This window comes from Clupea harengus, chromosome 5, assembly GCF_900700415.2.
Source record: "Clupea harengus chromosome 5, Ch_v2.0.2, whole genome shotgun sequence".
Classification (NCBI taxonomy): Eukaryota; Metazoa; Chordata; class Actinopteri; order Clupeiformes; family Clupeidae; genus Clupea; species Clupea harengus.
Genome location: NC_045156.1, coordinates 6,430,845 through 6,446,321, shown reverse-complemented (window position 1 = coordinate 6,446,321; position 15,477 = coordinate 6,430,845). Strand labels below are relative to the sequence as shown.

Sequence of the window (15,477 nt, the reverse complement as noted above, 5' to 3'; positions counted from 1 at the left end):
GTTTCTTGTACTTCTTGGATGTTGGCCTTGACTGACTTACATGACAACAATTGGACAACTTGAAGCTGAACTTGAAATGAAGACATTTATAGAGACTGTCTCTGAAAAGTTTTTTTTATTATATACACAAAAAAAGGGTAACTTCTTCAGACTAATGAGGCATAAGTATTAAGTACAACCACCAAGGTTGCTCGCATAACAGACTTCACACCTTCTTACATGTTGATAACTCTGGACAACTTCTGGACTCTGTTCAGCAGAAGATCTCCCTTCTTAATGGTCTCCTGGTACTGCCAGTTCTTGCTATCAGGCCTGTGAAAAAAGAGCAAGGAGAAGAGGACCATAAGAAAGAGGATTAGGAAAACTTCATCCAAATGACTGCAGGTTGCTAGCCTGGATACCAGACCGAACTTAGCCCCGCCCACACATTTTTTGGTTGGGAAGTTCGGTCTGGCATTACTCCATTGAGGAGAAATTATCTGCGGCTCGATATCGGCCGTACCAATCAAATTGTTAAGGCGGGCTTTATACGATGATGGACAGATGATCAACAGTAACGTAACCAACCACGTCACCAACACACGAGTTGAATTCGTTTTCAACAAACATGGCTGCCGCTGGAGAGCTGAAATATATAGATTCGAGTCCATTTAGACATTGACAGTGCATTTATTTTGAAAGAGGAACAGAGAAACGCGATTAAGGCATTTGTCAATCGAAAAGATGTTTTTGCCTTCCTTCCTACGGGATCCGGTAAAAGTGTAATGTATCAGCTGCCCCTGGTCACATACTAGGTTGTTCTGATTGGTTGTAGGTAACCAATTGAGCGAAGAGGCATTTTTTCTCCTGGTTCGGTTGAAACACGCCCCATAATCACAGCCCAATGGAGCGATATCAGACTCATATTCTGACTAGAATTATGAGTATGACATCGTCAGGCTAGCAGGTTGCATTATGGAATACCAAAAGACTGAAATTGGTTTCACTCCCTATCTATATTTACCTGTTGGTCTCAACGATCTCATTGACCTTGTCGATTTTGCAGTGCAGTCGGCCAGCTGCAATGAATCTGGACAGTTCCCTGTGGAGGGGCAAGAGAAGGACAAATGAAAAATGCACTACCACTGGACCACCCTGGTTCTGACGTGGACCAATGGCGGGGGGGGGACTCACTGGTCAATGAACTCGGTGCTGACTCCGAAGGCCTCGGCCATGTAGCCCAGGGTGAGGGAGCGGTAGGACTCCAGCAGCTGGCTGTAGGCCAGGATGCGCATCTCCCTCACGTAGTAACGGTAGTGCGGAGCAAACAGCCAGTCCTTCTTCATGTCCTGCTCCACTCGAGCTGCGCACGGGTAACACAGAGAAAGACGAAAGACTCAGCACGGGCTACGGGGAAAACACTACATGTGTTGTGTTGTGTGTGTGTGTGTGTCTCTGTGTGTTGCTCCCTTTCGTTGACCCAGCTCTAAATTGAGCTGTTCACCCTGACCTTCACATCCTCACATACATGACGCAGTGGTGGACACCAGCTATGACTCATGCAATCCCTTAAAACAAAAAGCACTTAAAACCTGCCTGACACAAATCTGTGGGTAGTAGAGGACATTGTTTCTACTCATGGGCAATGATGTCGTACTTTTCTCCCAGCATAAGGTGGAGAGGGAGATAGAATTTGGTGAGGGCATGTTTGTTTCCCACAGGCATCAGAGGAATTTGCTTTGTCTTCGTAGTACTGTGCACACATTCAACACTTTAGTTTTGCGCGCGCACACACGCACACGCACACACAAATGGCACAGAACAACTTATGAACAGAACGATTCAGTGTTCTATAAGCCAAGCATGGTCTTTTTAACAAAGTCCTACTGTAAAATCTGTAGCATAGGTTATAGGTATGAGCATCATGTTTGATTAGTTTCCCTACAACAGTTCAGTATTTACATTCATAAGGTCATTACATGTTCTGTTTCCTAATAGAGGTATGTGAGGGTATGTACTAGAGACGACAAAAGGACCAATAGTGTCCTGTCTGAGGGACCATTGGCAGGGCCTGAGGAGGTGGAGGTGGTGATGGTGTTGGTGATGAGGGCAGCTGACTCACCCAGAGACTGAAAGAACACAGAGTAGCGACACTCGTAGAGGGAGAACAGGTACTGGCGGATGTTAGGCAGACTGTGCAGGACCTCAAGAATCTCAGCCCCCTTGATAACCTGAGGGAGAGATATACAAATCGGATCCATAATGTTAAAATCACCCTGTTAAGACAAGCTTTGAACAATTATAGGTTAGGATCATTTTGCAAAGTTTCAACTAAGTAAATAGCTATGAAGATTTGCAGCATATCGTGAAACATGTCCCAGTAAACTGTCCAGAGTAATGCAACAAGCCCCAACTCTTCACATAGGTCGCAACATTCTGAGACTATAGTCCCAAAACAGTTGCTGTATCATTGGAATACCTCAATCACCTACAAATATTTGTACAGGCTATATGTATTAAAGCTCTTTAATGTGTAATTCGACAGCCTCTTTATACTCCACGGATATGGAATACATGATAAACAGTACAGCATGTAAATACAAAAATGTATGCTTAAGTACCCTACTAAATTATATAGACTAAATCTACTAACTCTAATAATTTACATTGATTACATGTCACTAGGTGCTCCTATGACCATACCTTTTCCCTAAGGTCCGGTCGCTTTAAAGCAATCATGCACACATACACAGTGTATGTGACAAAGGTCTTGTAGTCCATCAGCTCATAGGAGGTGAAGGTGGACACTGTGTCCAGGAAGAGCTCAGCTGCCTGCTTGAAGTCACGAATGGCCACACAGTACAATCCCTGGTACACCTTCAAACGATTCCTACGATCCCAGTCACCACCTTCCTCAATAAGACTTCAGTCAGAAAAAAAACATCCATTAGTACCATGTCCATAATTACTTTACAATGCAAAAGAGCAAATTGTTACAAGACCAAAATCACTGAGGTTTTATCAGTGCTTTACCTTTTGGCTTTCTCTGTGTTACGTGTGATGAGGTCGTTATCCATGTAAAACAAGCCAATCCGGAGCAAGTAGAAGACGATGTCTAAGCGGTGTCCGAGAGCCACAGTTTTATCATAGGTCTTCCTGAAGGCTGTGAGGGCTCCCTCCTGAACACACGCGCGCACACAAAAAAACAAGACGTTATCCTGACACTGACCACAAACATACTCGTATAATCAACCGAGTAGGTCGACATCATTAATGGTCAATTAAACATGCAAATGCAATATTCAGGCACAATTGAAGGAAATTCGAATAATGGTTATGCCGCAAGCTAACTCATACAATCATTTCTGAAATATTGTTACTGTATTTCTCTGAACATTTACCATACCAGTAAAACAGAGAAAACAACGTAGCCTACCTTATCCCCAATCCGTATCAAGTATTCCGCTTTGGCCATCATGGAATCACGAATCTCACTCTCTCCGAGGTTTGTCTCGGCGTCCTCCAAGACCTCATCCAACCGTTTCAACTCCTCGTCATTTGCCTTCTTCATTTTGCTCTGAAGGTCCCCATCCACTGGCCACTTTAGTTCCTTGCAGAGAGCCTCGTAGTAAGGTGTCATGTCTGAAAGCACACAAATCGCAACTCAAATTAGCATGTGCCATGGTAACAATATACTAACTACAAGTATGAATACATACAAATCTAGCCGTGGAAAGATCAAAAATAAAAAAAATATCTAATGTTTACACGTTCTTCAACGTAGGCTGCTTGACTGACGTTAGCTTTGTCCGCAGGCGAGCTAACTAACGTTGCCCCTAGAACTGCTTAAGTGGTGGAACAATATGTAATTAACCATATTGATTTTTACTTCGTTACACCAAACTAAAGTTAACTTGGTCTTAAAGTATTGACATTAGAGCAAGTTTGTAGCGCTATAGATTCATTCAGCGATACAGTTGCTGAGTCAATTGACTCGCATACAGTTAGCATAACCTGCCCAGCTAGCTACTTAGCTAGCTTGCTAGCTAACCAAAGCTAAATCTTTAATATACATAACTATGAAAAATATGGAGAGTTGATGAAGTATGTAGTCTTTTAAACTCCGGTAGAATTACATAGTTTAGGTCCAGATGTCAGTATCAGTTTCTCATAGTCCTAATTTACAATGTAATCTACACAGCCAAATCGCTAGCGTTAGCTGAATAAACTGAGTGCACCAGGTTTACTAGCTAACGTTACTCACTGTTTTCTTTGATCGCCTCCATGAGCTCCGATTTAACTTTTGTATCTTGTCGATGACCATCCAGTGTCAGTAAAAATTTAAGCTGTGCTATCCTTAGGTCTGGGTTCTTAGGTAGACCCTCTTCTTCCAAATTTTCCAGAGGCATATTGGCGAATTTTACACACAGCTATCAATCAGAGATACACTAATACTTCTACTCTCCCTATCTAGCTTCTTGCTACAATGACAACGGCGAAATCAAACCTGCTCATACTTCCTGTTGAGTGAAGTCAACGATTACACAAAGAGGTAATCTGTGACTAAACAAGAACACCTTCCAAAAAGATTACTGCCCTCTGCTGTTAGAATTCAGTAATGTAAGTGCAAAAATGCATGTGCCATGCCAACGCTACAAAAGCTTAATGGTATACTTAATTTTCTGTTGTCTACATCATAATTTCAACCAACCAAAATGTATTCATGATTCATACATTTTGGGAGCCTTACACAACCCTAGATTTCCAGAATGATGCAACGGTGTCAGAGACTGTCCACCACACGCTCGAAATTCTTGCTTGCTCATTGTGTAAAAAATTAATCTCTTTAGGATGCCTGAGTAAAAGTGTCACTAGACACTAACTTGAGCGCCACTCATAACCAGACGTGGTGTACAAATGGACAGTTTGCTGAAACATCTGGTAAGTAGCTCTAAAATACCCAGGTGTGGATTAAACAATTTAAAATGTTTGTATTCGGTCATGTTCTTAGGCTAACATTTTACCAAAGAAAAGAAAAAGTAATTTTAAATCGTTTGGGCCTATTCAATTAATTGTATTACCTCAAGTTATTGGCTATAACGATTAAGAGCCAAACCCATTATTTCTGAACACTATATTCATGTGACTCAGTTTGCTTCACTCTAAAAAAAAAAAAAAAAGGCTAGATTGTTTTTTTCAGCCCAAACGCTGGCTTGAGGCTGTTGGGTCATTTTGTTGGGTCATTTTAACTCATTCTGGGTAGTTTCTGTAATACAGCTGCTGGGTTAGTGGTTGACATTAGCCCTTCTCTCCTCCACTAGATGTGGCATAATCTACCCAGCGGCTGGATCACTTTAACTCAGTAACAAGCGAATTCAATTTACACAGTATGGTCATATAATAATATAATTTTATGATCAAGGGACATAACAGAAAAATTTATGGCAGATAGATTAAGGTTAAAATGCCCTATGTTTTAACCCGAGGAAAAATGTCTGTCATTGTTGTACAAAACGGGATTTTTATATGTTCATCCCCTGTTACTTTCCTTCATTGGAATAACACTATATGGGTGATGTGCGTCCATTTGTTGATTTATTAACTGATTCGCTGACCTAATGCAGTTCAGTTCTTGCAAGAAGCAATTCAACTCATGCAGCAGCCCATAAGTGTAAGTGAAAATGTTGAAATGTATAGTTCTATGAATTGCTCATTATTACTGCTCCTTCAGACACTTCATGCACAACGGTCTTTGTAAACCCAGAATGAAAGGTGAATATAAAGGGAAATGCAGTACCCATTCAGTGTAGTGCTGAAGGGCTAGAGGCTTGTGAACCTAAACGGTAAGGATTTGCAAGGGGTTTTAAGAAATGTAAGATTTCTTGGAGGGTTGTGTGACCATTTCATCCCATGATTCATCCGGAAAAGTCTGGATGCTGGAGAAATCTGACTCTTATGATTCCACTCGCAGGGCCGTGGGTATGCTTTGTTCTTCATCATTGTGCTGGGAATGGGAGGAACTTTCCAGAATGGATTCCATGTCACTGTCATCAGCTCGCCATCACCGGTAAAATGGACTACCTTCAAGTCCTTGTCCCTCTCCGTCAAGTGTTTCTCCACCATCACCTAATGTGTCCCCACCACACCATATTATTGTACGGCTCTCTGTCTCACAGTTGTCCTGGTTTGCTGTCTCTCTAGTTTGTGAAGAGCTTCATTAACAGCAGCTGGACAGAGCGCTATGGACCACCCGGCCCAGAGACAGTCACATTTATCTGGTCTGCTGTGGTGGCCTTGTATGCCTTGGGTGGGTTCTTTGGGTCAGTTGGAGTGAGACTAATCATTGGCAAGCTGGGAAGGTAATATTTCAATCTCTATATTTCTTTCCTTCATATACAGTGGGGAAAATATGTATTTGAACTCCTGCCGATTTCGCAAGTTTGGCCACTTGCAAAGAAATGTGTGATCCATAATTGTAATGGTAGGTGTATTTTAACAGTGAGAAATAGAATATCAACAAACAAATCCAGAAAACTGCATTTTATAACATTTATGACTTTATTTGTATTTGATGCAGAAAATAAGTATTTGAACCCCCAAGCAAACGGCAAGAATTCTGGCTCCCAATGACCAGTTATGTCCCCAAGAAGCACACAGATTAGTCCTCATTAGGCCTAACAAGGTACACCTGATCTCAACTGGTGACGTGTATGTATAAAAGAAACCTGTCCAAAGAATCATACTTCACACCTTCAATCTCACCACCATGGGCAAGACCAAAGAGTTGACCAAGGACGTCAGAGATAAGATTGTAGACCTGCACAAGGCTGGAATGGGTTACAAAACCATCGGCAAGCAGCTTGGTGAGAAGCAGACAACTATTGGTGCGATTATTCGTTAATGGAAGCAACACCAAACAACTGTCAATCGCTCTAGGTCTGGGGCTCCATGCAAGATATCCCCTCGTGCGGTATCGGTGATCATCCGAAAGGTGCAGAATAACCCCAGAACTACACAGGGGGAGCTTGTGAATGATCTCAAGGCAGCTGGGACCACAGTCACCAAGAAAAGCATTGGCAACACACTACGCCGTAATGGTTTGAAGTACTGCAGCACTCGCAAGGTCCCCCTGCTCAAGGAAGCACATGTACAGGGCCGTCTGAAGTTTGCCAATGAACACTTAAATGATTCTAAGGAGGATTGGGAGACAGGATGTGGTCAGATGAGACCAAAATCAAGCTCTTTGGCATCAACTCGACATGCCGCGTTTGGAGGGGGAAGAATGCTGAATATGACACCATCCCCACCATCAAGCATGGAGGTGGAAACATTATGCTTTGGGGCTGTTTCTCTGCCAAGGGTACAGGACGACTCCACTGCATCGAGGGGACTATGGATGGGGCCATGTAACGTGGAATATTGGGCTTGAACCTCATTCCCTCATTCCCTCCCATTGAAAACGCAACCTTAAGGATTTGGAGAGGATCTGCAAAGAGGAGTGGACCAAAATCCCTCCTGAGATGTGTGTAAACCTGGTGACCAATTACAAGAAAAGTCTGACGTCTGTGCTTGCCAACAAGGGTTATTCCACCAAGTACTAAGTCATGTTTTGCTAGGGGTTCAAATACTTATTTTCTGCATCAAATGCAAATTAAGTCATAAATGTTATAACATGCAGTTTTCTGGATTTTTTTTTTGATATTCTGTTTCTCACTGCTAAAATACACCTACTATTACAATTATAGATCACACATTTCTTTGCAAGTGGTCAAACTTGCGAAATCGGCAGGGGTTCAAATACTTATTTTCCCCACTGTATCGTCACATATTTGATGTTAGCCACACAGACCAAATTCATTTTACAGGGATTATTCACAGACATGCAGTTTGTACTTTTCAGGAAGAAAGCTATGATCTGGAATAATGTGATCAATATTATAGCTTCAGCCATCATGTTTGCAAGCAAATTTGCAAACTCATTTGAAATGATCCTCATTTCACGGTTATTATTTGGGTTTACATCAGGTAAGATGAATGTATGTTTTTTTTATATATATATATATTGCTGGTCCATCTAAGTGCTGTGATCTACAGATAGTTGCAATTTGTGTTTTAATCAGAATGTGTAGAAGACAAAAAGTTTTCAATGCCTTCAACAATTCTTCTAGCTGACTGATTAATGCCAACTCTTTACTTTGAACCATAGGGTTAGGGGGCAATGTCCATGCCATCTACCTGGGGGAGAGTTCCCCCAAGAGAATAAGAGGGATGGTAACACTAACATCAGCAACTTTTGTGTCCATTGGCAAACTGTCAGGACAGCTTGCAGGCCTAAGGTAGACTGGAAATATTCTAAACTCACCATATCTCAACAAAATACCAATATGCATGTATTTAATATCACAAAACAAGAGATCCAACCTATTGAAATGTTTTTTTCCTGGACCTGCCAGGGAAGTTTTAGGCCGTGAGGAGTGGTGGAATGTCCTCCTCTGTGTGTCGACTGTGTTCGCCATGATCCAGCTGCTTGTTCTGCCTTTCTTCCCTGAGGCGCCGAGGTACTTGCTCATAGAGAAAAACAACGCAGAGAAATGCAAGTCAGGTAAGAAGCGTTACTGGTCCTGTCGCCTTTAAAAGGAGGGAGCACCTCGCTTGGCTCGTACATGCATTCCCAAATAAGTTACACTTTCACCGTGTTGCAAGTCTCCGTGGATGACAGTGCTTTTTGCAGCACTAAAGTCTCACACAAATGATTTACTGTAACTGCAGGAAGAAAAATCATGTCAGCACTAGATACAAGGCCATAGTCTGGAGCTGTAGCACCCTCAGTATTTTAGACCTCAACATTAAATTAAAACAGGAAATTGTATAAGCTAGTTTGAAAAAGGTTCTATATAAAATGAGAACAACATCCAAACTCAATTTATAACTGGGAACCTAGCATAAAGCTATCTCTATCTTCCTTCATTTGTGCTGGTTTGCCTTTATCACTCTCTCTCTGTCTCTCTCTCTGTCTCTCTCTCTCTCTCTCTCTCTCTCTCTTTCTCTCTCTGTGGGGGCTGGGGTTGGTGCTGGTGGACTCTCAGCCCTGCAGTGCCTGTGGGGTCCTGGGGACTATGAGAAGGAGATGGAGGAGATGCGGGCTGAGCAGGCGGCCATCGGGGGCGAGCGCTCCAAGAGCCTGCTTGAGCTGCTGAGAGATAAGCGCGTACGCTGGCAGCTCATAACCATGCTGGTGGTCCATGGCTGCATCCAGTTCTGCGGCATCTCTGCCGTAAGATTGCAGTGCCTCTTTCATTTACCCCTTTGCCCTTTTTCTCTAAAAAATACTTTGCTGTGTACTTTACTCAGAACTCTAAACATTTCTTCCTCCTCTAGATCAGCGTCTTCTCCTACAACATATTCCAGGAGGCTGGCATTCCGGAGGATAAGATCCGCTACGTGACCCTGGGCGTGGGAGTGTCCGAGGTGCTCACCAGCATCACATGCGTGAGTCCTGACGTACAGGCCGCTGACGCTCCGTGGAAATGGCGTCCTGTCATTTGGTGTCGCCGTGTCCTCAGTCCCTTTAGCTGTACCTGCAGTAATGACACGGACTGATAGGGGTGGCTGGGGGCTTGATTAGTGCTTGATTCTCCTTTACTATGTCATTTATTTATTCATCTATTTTATTTTGGTTCGGTTTGTATGCGCAGTCGTTCCTCATTGAGAGCGTGGGCAGGAGGGTGTTGATATGGGGAGGATTCGCTGCCATGTCTGTGATCATGGCGTCAATCACTGTCACGCTCTGTCTGCAGGTCAGTCCCCTATACACTCACTGCTCTCCCCCTTCTGCTCACAAATGGTCTGCTCCACTCAAGACTCTTTGTCTCAGGGAAGGGGATTCGCCAGCGTACCTATAAGATTGGTGTAAACATTTTAGACAGCTATGCATCTCTTAAGAAACCTACTAATTTTCCATCAAAGAAATGTCTAGAAGTAGGGGAAAGATTGTGTGTGTGTTTCTCTGCCTCATTCCCTTATTTGTGTGAAGGACTACGCCTTCTGGATTCCTTACTGCACCGTCGCCTTGTTGTTCCTCTTTGTGATCTTCTATGGTGGAGGACCAGGTATGTATGACAAGCAAGTAGGCTGTATCACATCAAGCCGTCAGTGGTGCACTTCCCTCAACTATGTCAAATAGTGAGAGGACGTGTTGCGGCCGGCTGAAGTAAGACATTCTCTCACTGCCCCCCCTCTCAGCTGGAGTGCTGCCCTCGCTCACTCATGAGATCTTCATCCAGTCATGTCGGCCTGCAGCCTTCGTCTTCACCGGAACCCTCCGCTGGCTGGGCTTCACCGTCCTCGGATTCATGTTCCCCTTTCTCATAGTAAGTGATCAGGGCAAACATGACACATTAATGAAAGAAATATGATTTTTTTTTTATTTAAAAATAGAACAAAGGTGTAACAGAGTTTTTTCTTTATGTGGGATTCCTTTTCTCTTACTGAAGGTAAGTCAATGAGAACTCTGGAGAACAATGCACCACTTTTATGCAATAAGGTCTTTTATGTAAAAGCAGTCAGACTTAATGGGTTTAATTTGCACCTCTGACGTTTACAATTAGAGATTGGAGTACTTAATGAACTGTTATTTGTAGATCAGTTCTCAGGCTCTAAACCCCAGTGCTTAAGCCCTTCATGGCTCTCCCTTCGTGTTAATTAATGCCTTCACTTTGAAAGCACTTAATGCAATTGAAACCTTTTTTTCCAATGAGACAGTAAGTGATTACAATTTTTACAGTTGACTGGGTGGCTTTTTCAGGAGTGGAGGGAACCCTGTGCAGTTCCTACCTCCAAGGAGAGCTCTCTCTACTATTGCTGATGACACAGTCTTGCTTCCCTCCCTCCCTCCCTCCTCTCCCCCTCCACAGGCCCAGTTCAAGTCCTTCAGCTTCTTGCTGTTCTCTGGTACGTGCATGGGGGGAGCTCTGTACGTGTTCTTCATGCTGCCTGAAACCAAGGGCAAGACCCTGCTGGAAATATCCGAGGAGTTCAGCAGGATCAAAGTGTGTGGGTCTCCGAAAAAAGAGGAGGAAGAGAAGATGTGCTCTGTGGGGACAAAGTTGTAAGGGGGGGGGGGGTAGAGACTTCTTGTATCCATAATCAGGAGGACGTATGTCTGTACAGTCTTGTTTGTTAGCTGCACATCTCAACTGCACTTTATTCATGACCAATGGGATTGGAGACTGGACATTCCATTGTGCGATCAAAGATGGCTTATCACGAGTGGCACTGAAGGTGGACCAACCTCTCTGTGTCATCCTCAAACCTTTAAATTATCGTCTCATTAAAAGCCATGCATGTGTGAAGAATATGTCATATGTAAGACTGTGTTCTTTTTTAAAACATTGTGGAAATGAATTGAAAACCCTTTTCTTGGGTAACAGTGGATGGAAGTAAATATAGATTTCCTGTTTTTATAGGACCACGTCTAAAAAAACTGACCAATAAAGGTGCTTCATTGTGTGATCAACGTTTTTACGATGTCCATTCTTCATTTCAGAGAGAGTATACGAGCAACACATTTGTAGCATTCTGAACACATTCTGGCACCTCTTGTACTGTGGCCCTAGCCACGACCACAGCCACTTATGCTGTCAAATTCAGTCAGCCCTCCCTGGCTTTGGACTATCTCTCAAGCCTGTGGCTGTACTCTGGCAGACAGGGATCTTCATTAACTCCTACAGCCACCCGAGACACTGCAGGGGTCCTGTGGCAGAGCACACTGTACTGAGGGCTCTCTTATCAACAGCAGCCAGGCTCCACAGGCAGGAGCAGACTCATTTACGGCTTCTGAGTGCGCCGTGTAGTGGCTCTTTGAGGCTGGAGGAATGATTGGCACGATCTGGGGTGAAATTAGATGCGGTATCAGGCCTGACCCCCCACAGACCTTTCCTTATCTCCCGAAAAGGATTAACCGAACGGATTAATTAGAATTGCGGTGGGAACGTTTAAGGTCCCCCCCCCAAAAAAGACCTGGTCGCCATGAAGACGGAGTGCGTTTTCTCCAGCCTGCTTGGACTGGCCACTGCTGACGTGACTCAAGGTTTCATTCAAACGTGTGTCGGAGCATAAGAAAGCCAACACATTTGGGGGAGTTTAGCATGTGTGTGGGGGAAGTTTGGAGGATTTTGTGTGATTTAGTGATAAATGAAATAGGCAATGTTTATTCATTCATTATTCAATGTTTATTCATAGGTTCATTTGAGTTAGGTCCTATACAATCACATCATTGGTTACTATCTACGTTGTGTATAATACAGGCCAAATCTATATAATGTACATAAATAATTACACAATGGTATTTATATCATACTATTACTATTGTTATATTTGACATATTTATATTATTTCACCGATATCTCTCTCTTTCTCAGAAATCCCATTATGAGTGGATGTTGTTTCTGTAATGTGAATATGTGAGGATAGAATTAGTAACTACTAGTTCTGTTATTGTAGTTACACAAGAGAGGCAGTTGGGGGGGCTATTCATCTGTCTTTCTCTCTTACTAAGGGCCTGTGTAAGTGAATGGTAGCTCTGCAGGAAAAGTACTCTACATTATTTGTCCAGTTCAAGCCAGTTTTCAGTGGTTCAGTTTTTTCAGTTTATGGTGTACTGACATTTACTTGTTGGCAGGAAACAGCAATTTTAAAGTATATGTATAAACCACATTCTTAACAGCCAGACAAGAACACATTGGTCTTTAAAAGCAAAACTGCACCAAAGGACACACAGACACTCAGACCCCCACCCCCTCACACACTTCCTACTGACAAGGTATTGCCTATTGAGAACAGATTCAGACTGATATCAGCATGGGAATGAATCCCATCCACAATTTGATGCATTCAAATGACAAAAGTATTCTAAATGTGCAGAACAACTCGCCATTTGTTTTAAGTTTTCTATTAGTTATAATACAGGTCCTGAAATGTATGCCAATGAAGAATCTGTTCATTAGAATAACCCTTACCACGCAGTCCCTAAACCTGTTAGATCCGTAGGATTAAAAGATATGTAGCTTGTCACAAGAACCTAACCACCAGGCAGTCTAAATGGATGAAAGCGGCAGTGGCACACTTTTGTTTAGAACATCCTCATTAGCGGGGCTAATCACTGTTTACGCTCACCAGCAAGTGTGTTTTCCCTTTTTAATCTCTGCCGCCATCCCAGTAGCAAGACACCAGCTAATCTGGTCCAAAGGTCCATCTGAGACATAGAGACAGGGATTAGATTGCTGTAACTCTGCCACACTTCCTAGTCTATGGGCTTCACAGCAACAGGGCTGGCTCTGGTAAAGCCTGCATATTTGTGTTCACTTGGCAGCCATTTTAATTACAGGAAATGCATGCAGGCTGGCACAAAAGACCAGGGCTGAAGGCAGCATTGAGATGTCAAAGCAAAAAACGAAACTAGCTTCCAACACGTCAGCACGGAGTCTGAGGCTAGGCTACCTGGAGGAACTGACATTCATGGGAAGTTCACTACAAGGACAGATGGGAGAAGCCCTCTCCTCCTCTAGTACTTTGGGTGAAAATGTAGGCCACTCCTGCTACTGAACCACATTTAAATCCTAAGTGAGCCATAAGCTGAAAGCAAAGAGCACTGTGCTGAGAAAGCATTCATTAAAATAGCACCCGATATGTCCGCTGAAATGGCCATGGAGATACATTAAAACTGCATTAATGTTGAAAGCCCCTGTAAAAACCAGGTTGTATATATTATCTTGACAGTAGGAATGTGTCTGTACGCACTAGCAAAGTGAAGGTGATGATTTAGCGGGAGCTAATAGCATTAGAAATGATCGAGAGCTGTGCTAATGAAAAGCGTGGGTCGTTAGGCATCCAGCAGTGGCGCTACACAGAATGGAAGGTTGTCTGCTTTTCATGCAGTCCTGCCAAAGCCAATTAACAATATCAGCCAGAGTTTTTGCGATGACAGACGTTGCAGAGGAATCCACTCATGTCGGTGGTGTTTAATGAGTTTCAGCACTCTCAAAGCTGATTTAAATCTGTGTGGCAAGGATGAGGACAGGATGATTCATGTATTGGATCTGGATGAACAGCATAGAAAGATGGAGTGCCTTTGTTCCTTTGTTCATGACCTCTGCAGGATACAGCCTGATCATACATGCCATTCAGCATGTGCTGTGTTGCAGGCCCACCATGGAAATGTAGTGCTCTGTGGAGTGCACTGCGCAATCAGAGCACAAGCTAAAGCTATACTTGTACGACTTGTACGGTACAGCTGATCCTTGAAATATGATACATACTATTCAATAATATTTCAGTTAAACTATGGTTCTAAGAAGCCCTGAAGCGAAGTCACAAAGAAGACTGACGGCCTTCTACATGAAATCAAATCGTTTTGTTCTTGGTCATTTAAAGAAAGTGTATGAACTGACCTGTTACGTTTGTTTGACGGCATATAGCAAACGTGTTCCCACCATCATTTGCCTGTTGATGTACACGTGAGGCGGTGGACCATGAGGCAGCCTTGCTCGTGTGCATCATGTGGCTCTTATTCAGCGTCCTCTGCGGCCCCCATGCTGTGCATAATACCAGGCTGGCATTCTTCACTTGTAAATGATTGAATCAAGCTATTTTAGCTCCATTTGCACAGAGCTGTAATTTGGTGCATTTTTTTTCTTTTAAGGACCAGTAATTATGGCTCTCGGTGATTTCACTTATTGAAAGCTCGGCTTTCCCTGGCTGACAGTCATTTGTGAATGTATCTCAATATTAATTAACAACATGATTTGTTTCCAAACCGTAAGAGGAAAATAAGTATCTCAAAATATTCAACAAAAACTGTTCTGTCATTGTTTATGGCTCTTATTTCTAATATTATACATTCTTCTTACTTAATCCCAGATTGAATGTGTCTACGTTTAAAGAACTTCTCATATTCCTATACTTTGAGACCAAATTTCTTAACATAATAAAGTGCCATTTCTCCCACATTAAATAGCTGACTTAATTATAGCCTCTCAGACAGAGCAAGGGTTTTATGAATGAGCTATGCATATGTCGTCCACACTCCCAACACTCTATAAACAGGCGGTTCGTTTCAGCCTTCAACATAGCTACCTCTGTCATCCATAAATCAAAAGATGCTTTCAGCACTCCTGAACAATGGACCTTCTTCAGAGTGACGTTCCTCAGGAGGGGAGTGTGAGCATCTTCATTCAGGGTTATGTTTAGCCCTGCCACATGATCTGGAGGCCTGTGCTCACCCAGACCAAAGGAATGCGGGAACATTGGTGAATTGGGGGCAAAAAATAAATGAAAAAAATCAGGCAAACAGTGTGGGTAAGTGTGTGTGTGTGTGTGTGTTTGTCAGTGGGCCTTTTTATGAGGTGCAAAATCATATGAAAAACTATGGTTCGCCAGACTGCAGTGAACTGGAAAAGGGCATGTTTTTCATGGGGGAGACAAGCTGATTGAAGTAACGTG

At 43.0% G+C, this 15,477-nt stretch overlaps 2 protein-coding genes across 2 annotated transcripts; one reads left to right on the top strand and one right to left on the bottom strand.

Moving 5' to 3' along the window:
• Positions 1-100: 100 nt before the first annotated feature.
• Positions 101-4,489, bottom strand: psmd6 (proteasome 26S subunit, non-ATPase 6). The gene is made up of 8 exons (XM_012841208.3): positions 4,244-4,489; positions 3,416-3,621; positions 3,013-3,158; positions 2,683-2,902; positions 2,102-2,210; positions 1,174-1,342; positions 1,004-1,081; positions 101-312 (listed from the first exon to the last, which is right to left on the bottom strand). The coding sequence occupies exons 1-8, from the start codon at positions 4,386-4,388 to the stop codon at positions 216-218; spliced, it is 1,170 nt and encodes a 389-aa protein (XP_012696662.1). The 5' UTR covers positions 4,389-4,489; the 3' UTR covers positions 101-215.
• Positions 4,490-4,590: 101 nt separating this feature from the next.
• Positions 4,591-11,090, top strand: slc2a9l1 (solute carrier family 2 member 9, like 1). Its single transcript, XM_031567150.2, has 12 exons — positions 4,591-4,920; positions 5,951-6,046; positions 6,181-6,338; positions 7,880-8,004; positions 8,186-8,315; positions 8,433-8,581; positions 9,066-9,253; positions 9,358-9,468; positions 9,675-9,776; positions 10,013-10,088; positions 10,222-10,349; positions 10,893-11,090. Exons 1-12 carry the CDS (start codon positions 4,897-4,899, stop codon positions 11,088-11,090), a joined length of 1,485 nt encoding a protein of 494 aa, XP_031423010.1. The 5' UTR covers positions 4,591-4,896.
• Positions 11,091-15,477: the final 4,387 nt, after the last annotated feature.